Source organism: Haliaeetus leucocephalus, unplaced genomic scaffold (genome assembly GCF_000737465.1).
Source record: "Haliaeetus leucocephalus isolate CR32 unplaced genomic scaffold, Haliaeetus_leucocephalus-4.0 Scaffold657, whole genome shotgun sequence".
NCBI classification, from domain to species: Eukaryota; Metazoa; Chordata; class Aves; order Accipitriformes; family Accipitridae; genus Haliaeetus; species Haliaeetus leucocephalus.
In genome coordinates this window covers 5177056-5184427 of record NW_010973093.1, presented here as the reverse complement: position 1 = coordinate 5184427, position 7372 = coordinate 5177056, and the positions used below count along the sequence as shown (strand labels likewise).

The 7372-nt window shown below is 50.2% G+C and overlaps 1 protein-coding gene across 1 annotated transcript; it reads left to right on the top strand.

The window, feature by feature from the left end:
* The first annotated feature begins 299 nt into the window (after positions 1-299).
* PIRT (phosphoinositide-interacting regulator of transient receptor potential channels) lies at positions 300-698 on the top strand. Its single transcript, XM_010579448.1, has one exon. It carries the CDS (start codon positions 300-302, stop codon positions 696-698), a length of 399 nt encoding a protein of 132 aa, XP_010577750.1.
* Positions 699-7372: the final 6674 nt, after the last annotated feature.

Here is a 7372-nt window from a genome sequence, read left to right as displayed (position 1 = left end):
CTAATGGGCATCTAGTCATCCCACTGTGAATCTCTGTCCATGGGTGGGCAGTGGGACTCCATAGACATCCTCAATCCAGCCTACCTGCAGGACCCCATTGCCTATTCCTACATTTCATTGCTCTCATAGGTGTGATGCTCTTCTCACCCTGCAGTGACCCACAAAGTCTTCTCCACCTTCATTTGACTTGGCACTGATTAATGACCAAATGGGAAGCACCCAATCCATCCTCCATCACTAGCCCTGCTCTGCTCTTTCTCTTTTGTCCATCTCAGGTCTCCTCCTCAGAACCCGTCACCATGGAAATTCCTCCCAAGAGCCCTGACGAGAGTGAGAAGTCTCCTCAGTCCAAGGAGATGTTGGCCAGTAACACGGCCAGCACCCTCTGCATCAGCTCCCGGAGCGAGTCTGTTTGGACCAGCGCATCCAGAAGCAAGTGGGACATATACCACAAGCCCGTCATTGTTGTGTCTGTCGGAGCAGCCGTCTTCCTCTTCGGGATGGTCATCACCAGCCTGTCTTGCATCCAAACCAAGAACAAAAATGTTTACAAAATGTGTGGCCCAGCTTTCTTGTCCTTGGGACTGATGCTCTTCGTTTGTGGCCTTGTCTGGATCCCCATCATCCGGAAGAAGCAGAAGCAGAGACAGAAGTCACAGTTTCTGCAGACCCTCAAGTCCTTCTTCTTTAACCGCTGAGGTCAGCCCAGGACTTTCCTGGGAAGGCTTCCCTCACCTCTACCCACCTGTGTTGGTTAGCCAAAAAAGAAACATGTTCTTGTACTCTCCTAGAAGATTGCATCCCAGTAAGTCTGTTCCCTACAGGTGAAACGCACTGTAGCAGTCTCCAGTGTGAAAACGAACTTTGTATTTCATCCAAGTAAGCCCAGAAGAAAAGAGAGCAGGATTTTGCAGCTGAGCCCAGCAAGGCAGGTCCGTGCTCTCTGCATCGCCCTCCTGTCCAATGAGCAACCCAATGCCACATATCGGGAGAAGCAAAGCTCCTAAGTAACCTGGCTCCACCCAGTAGCTTCTGCAAGATACATCAGCAGAGAGGAGCCAACCAACTACAGACTGTGAGTAAAGCCTGGTGTGAACACTGCTGACTGCAAACTGCAGTTCAGATGGAGAAACTGGGAGGCCAGAGATGGTTCATCCAGCGTTAGTGGAGAGAAGCAGGACAATGTAGTTCCAGACCACCTTCTATTAGAGGAGGCCACGAGAACAGGCAACATATATCACAAAAGCTTAGGAGGACCAGACATGATGACTATGGCCAGGACTTTCCTATCATTGATCTATTACAACAGCTGGCTGAGACATGGCCGCAAATTGGAGCTCACTCCTTGCTCAGCGTGTAATGTTCACAAGTTTTATTTATTGCTCCAAAGGGTCAAGGCAAGGAGCAGCATTACAAGCCCTTTTTGCTTCCTCTGTCAGAGGGTGTTTAATAAAGGCTATTCCTCCAGACCTACGGGGCAAAGTTGCTTTGCAGCATCTGTCCATTTGCACTGATGTTGTCTGCCAGAGTCACCCATAAACCCTAACTGTAAGCCTATTCATGCAACCAGGATCGGACCACAGGCAAGAGAGACAAGTTCGTTGTCCCTACCACTCTATTTCTGCCTTTAATAAATGTGTGCCCTGAGGCAATTCACCAAGGAAAGCACGGATCCTTTCCGCATGGTTTTTGCTTTAATTTTATATTTTCAGCAGGCCTGATTTACTTTAAAAGACAAATTTGAAATGCAAATTATCAGTCTGAAGAACTGGTCTCAGTCTGGACAGCGAGATCTGAGTTGATATAAATAGGCCCATAATGTCCAGCTCCCAGTTCTGGGTTCAGGTGCTGTTTTTTCAGAAGCGCTGATCCAGTCTGGATCCCACAGCAGCCCATCGTCAGTCGGGTGAGACACCCCAGCACAGCAAGCACTGGATCAAAGGCCCTGACACCCGCTGCGGGGTGAGGATGTGGTCGGTGCTGATCAGAAGCAGAGGAGGAACACAGAAGACGAGGCCCCTCCAAGCTCCTCTTTGTAGTCTGCACCTCCACAGCTTTTCCAAATGTCGTGGGAGGCAGAGAGGCTGGCAGGGGGTGCACTGAGAGAATTTGCAATGTGTTTGCTCTTTGATTTCAGACAGACAGGGTGTAATAACATCCTCCAACCGCTGATGAGAGGCAGCTCATGTAAGCCCTCAGCTTTCTTTAACCCAGTATCCCACATCTACCAACAGCTCCCAAGGAACTCTGGAGAAAAGCACAAGGAACAGGGCATGCAGACAATAGCTCTTCTCCTGGTTAATGTCCACCTCCCAGCTAACAGCAGTTCATAGCCAAAGCAGAGGTTGCTCCAGACCACTGTTTAACAGCCACCGATACAGCCAATATGCTCACCTCCTCCTGTTCTGCCCACTTTTTCAAATCAGCTGGTACTTTCAGTCTCTGCAACATCCTGGAGCCACAATTCTGTCAAGTTCTCTAATTTGCCAGATGCACTGGAAGCTCTGCATCACATCAGGAGACACGGCAAAAGCAGAGGGTAACAGATCCTGCTGCTCCGGGCCAGCGGGCACCCAGCAGGTCAGTTGAAAGGAAGATGTGTTCGCTGTAGTCAAGGATCATGAAGCTGTAGCTCTGGGAACTGTGCTCAGGGCCAAGAGTTGATTCCCTGTTGGGAAATATTTAGCCTCCTCTTGGCCATCTCTCACGGAACCCCATTATTTCTGAAACTGGTGCCACATCAGGATTTCTGCCTGCAAATATAGTCCAAGGTGCCCATGGGCCAAAGCATTCAAGTGGAAGCATTTGTGCTACCACAATCTTGCTAACACAATTAACCAGGGAGCTCAGGCTCACCTTGACACTGCTGCCAGGCTCCCACCAGTATGTGACCAAGGTTGGCCAGTGACATGCAGCTGGAGATCCCCTCCACTAGGGTTGGGAGAGTTTGAGGAGACAGCTCCCAGCCTGGCAGCTGACACAGCTGGATTACGAGTATTCAAGCAACACAGGTCCCTTTGTCCCAGGCTCAATCTGGCCCTGAATTTTGTTTCCTGGGTGGTGCAGACATGTGTGTCCCCAGCCAGCCAGTGCCAGGTTTGTGAATGGGGTGTACAAGTTGTATGATCTGGCACTGGACCCAGTAAAACTCCATTTGTTCCTCAGCCATTCATCATGCCATGCAATGCTGTGCTTGTTTTTGCAATCCTGACCTGGCACTAGGCAGCAATCTCTATTGATTTAGCTCCAACGGCCACAGGACACTCACCCAAAACTCCTGCTTGGGAGGCAGCTGCAGTCAGAAGAGCAGACAAACATCAGGACTCATGAGGGGGAAGTCACAGGGCAATGTGAAGAGCATCACCAGGTCCTGGCTGGCTGCAGCCTGCAGATCTGGTCACAGACGGGAGTCCTAAAGCTGCACAGTCTGGAGGAGGCACCTGGAAATGGTCCCTGCTGCAAGCAGCTCTGCTGCGGCAAAAGACTGCTCAGCCTGGGCTAGCTGTCCAAAGGGGTACAACAGGAGGACTAGAAGAACCAAATGTCCTGGAGAGAGGGAGCAGGCATCCTGCTCTCCATGTCTCACGACCAAGGATAAGGAAATGGTCAGTGAAATGTTAATATGATAGGAAGTCACTAATACCAAGAATCTAATAGGATTCCAGACTGGTTGTTCATAACAAGAATATTAAGTTTAATTAAAGCAAAAATTTCCTAAGGGACTTTCATGTTGCTGCTCTGGTGTCATGTCTGTTGTCTTGTGCCTGCCGGTAGAGAGGGGAGGCTGCATTATAAGGTGTTTGGGACAGATGACGGTGCGGCATCCAGGGGCCACGGTGCAGGGAGGCTCATTCAGGGCATTGAGAGGAGGAAAAGTGGGGCTGGTGCTGCAGGTTTGTTTGGGTGCTAGCCATGTGCCCTGGGTGAGGGTCTCAGGTCTGCAGATGTGCTCAGTGGACACCTCTGTTGAGGTGTGAGGAGCATGTGGGTGGCACAGGAAAGTGCCTGGCAAGGAGATGGAGCCTGCCCAGGTGAGGCTAAAGGCAATAGCCCAGGGATCAGCAAAGCTTGCTGAGAAGAGGAGATTTATCAGGGGGATCTTACCATTTGCTGCCCAAATTTGTAGAAGGACAGTGAGGTAAAGGGAGAGAAGGGTTAACTGAAGAGAAAGCTGTATTAACAGCTTGAAGATCAACATGCAGATGGAAGTCCAGCAACAGAGTGGGAACTCTCCACTTTGTTGCACAGGGTATAAATGCCTGATTGCTGCCAGGAAGTTGGGTGGACTTTGCATTTGTGCATGCAATGCAAAGACCTCCCAGCACAGGGAAATGCATCATTCTCTTGAAGTGAGAAAGGCTGAGCTGGACCAAGTTAGGGAAACAGAGATGCAGGGTATCTTGGAGGCTGTTCCAAAGAGTTTCATTAGGAGCTGACATAAAATGCATGCCCCTACTGTGGCCCAGCAAAACCCCACAGGACTGCCAAAAAGTGAAATCCTGCCTCTGTGCTGTGGGACCAGTGAACTTCTACGACCTGCTGATGTGGGAGGCTACAGAGGCAGGGGATATCCGTGGGTTCAAAATGAGTTTATGGACAACAGATCAAAAGAAAGACTGCAGAAGCAAGAGAGAGGGATGTGCCATCTAACTTCTGTAACATAACAGTGGTGGATGCTGGAGAAGTCCATGGGGAGCAGATGGCAGAAAGGACTGGGCTCACATGCTGTCTCCTCCTGCCACTGCTGGAGTCAGCACGTGGCTAGAGGGACCTTTGATCTGATCATGGGGCAGTTAATGTCCTTGGGTCATTCCCATGCACCCACCAAGCACTGTTTGACTGCTCCCCAATATTCCTATCTAATCCCACTGAAGCCTGTTTGAATCCCAGCGTGATGCTTTGGATCAGACCAAAGAAAACCATGTTTTAAGAAAGTATCAGGTTATCCAGCAAACATAATTATGTCCAGCTCCACTAAAGCAAGCTTTGATGCCATCTGCCAGCTTCCCCTGTTCTATAAAAAGAACAGGAAATCCATTACAAAATTCATTATCTCTGCAGAGCAGTTCAAAGAGGAAATGTTTCTCCTGCATCTCAAAGGTCATCCTCCCCAGCAAACCTGCTGAGCAGGCTCTGCTACTGGATGACGCCCTGCTACAGGGCGTCTACAACAGATTCTTCATTCCTGGGCTTTAACAAAAGTTAAACCTGGCCAAAGATACTGCACACCCATGTTGTATACCTCTCTCCAAGGATGTTAAATTGTGTTTTATCTCACTTCGCATTAACTGTATTCATCCTTGGTGTAATCTGCAGATTCCTTCAGCTGCTGCTGGGAATTGCACTAACACTAACCCCCTCCTCTGGGGTATAAATGATTTAACTGTGGAAGGAAGCAGGTGACCACTGGTGTCTGTAAGTGCACATATCTATTCCCCTGAGAACTTCCACCAGTCCTTCCTGGAAACACAGCCGAGGGCTCATGGGGCCACAGGGGCTGATACCGGAGTTCCTGCTGGGATGTCAGCTTCATGCCTGCATATGGATATTAGCTGGGCTGCCAGTTCAGCGTGCACCCTGAAATGCTGCTGGTGCTTCCTTGCGCTGTAAGGAGCAGACGACAACCCATCGGGATCAACTTCAATAGCCCATCCCTCACTCAAAGCCAGCAGCAGCCTTTCCCTGTCCTTAATGAGCAGTAATGAGAGTAATAACTTTCAGAGGACTCTCAATGCTTGCAGTGAGTTTGAAACCCTACAAAAAAACTCCAAACCTTCCTATTTTCACACTAGATGTTAGGCACATGGAAATTATCGAATGAGCTCGGATTTACACCGTGGCACCACTGAGAAGGGCTCAGGAAAGCTGCAAGAGGCAGATGTGAGCAAACAAGCCCCAGCTTTGCCCCTTAATCTTACTAAGGGAGGAGAGGGAATGCTGAATTGGGGCTTTTGCCCAAACTATGTCAGAGATGGTAATTCTGGTTATTTCCCACTTAGATGCAGTACTGCTGTGACCTGGGTGTTTCCAGGGAAGGAAATGCCTCCGGCCATACAGTTGCTCAGAGCTGCCCGGGCATGAGTGTGCAGTCCCAGGGCTGGGAGTTCCCCCAGCCAGAGCTGGGTGTTGCAGCAGCAAAAGTAGTTGTGTTTTTTCTTCTTTTTTTTTAATTTCACTCAATCGGAATATCAGGTTGCAACAGAAGTCAGCACCAAAAAGGAAACTGTTTACTTCCAGTGCTCTGACCCAAGATATTTAAAGCTCTGCTCCTCTGCACGCAGCAGCATTGGGGAATGGCAAAACTCCTGCTCCCTGCATTACAGGGTTTGCAGCATCCAGACCATCATGAATGCTAAAGGCTCAGGGGCTTCAGAGACGTCAGTCTCCATCCCAGCCTCCCCTGTCAGCATCACTTTGAAGAAAACACCATGAATCCCAGCCTGCTCCCAAGCTGGCTGGTGCAGCCTGGTTTTAACCCAACCTGAACCCCCAGTCCTGCCATGAACCCCATAACCACTGGGGTGGAGGGGCTCCCAGGACACCAGCAAGAAACAGTTGAAAATGTTCCCCCCCACACCTCGGTTTTCTTGTTTTTGAAACCTGCTCAGGTCCCATTAGGGGTTACAAAACTTCCCATCCCTTTCTGTGCTGGAGCACTCTGGAGATGTGGGAGAAGAGGCTGGGGTGGGTGGGGGTGAGCGCAGTGCTGGCATGGGAGCTCAGGTCCCCAGCCGTGGGTTGGGGTGGGCCACAGCCTGAATCTCTGGCAAGAGCAGCCAGGCAACCGCACAATGTAGGGGTGCTGGTTAACCCCTATGGAAGGACCGTGGGGACTCCCAGCCTGCCCAGCAAGTGTTTTCCTGCGTATTCATTTAACCAGGAACTTCCTTTGAGGCTTCTGAGCCTCAAAGTTTAAACTATCTTGTCTAAACTCTATCCCTGGGTTGTTCAACCCCTCTCTGGTCCAGTGATGGCCTTTCCAGCATGTGCCAGCCTGCATCTGCAAGCCTCCGTGAAAGCAGGTAGAGAAATTTGGCTCCTCCACCTCCCTCTTGTCCTTACAGACACTTACAAGGGAATGGTGCCCCATTATTTGCAGCCCTGCCATGGCTCAGCAGCCCTGGTTAGAGCCTGCACTCACCTGGGGAGAGGGGACCCAAATACTTATTGGTGCATCTGTGTCAGTGCAAGGAAAGCCCCTTCCAGCCACATAGTGTAGCCCTCGAGCTGAGTGCATGTGTAATACAGCACCATGTGACTCTGCAGTGAATGCACACAAGCCAGTAAGGCTCAATCTCTCCTAGATCAACTGGGACTGATGCTCTGGTGTGTCTCTCCCAGTGATGTTTGGTCTCTGGAGGCAAGGAGCAGA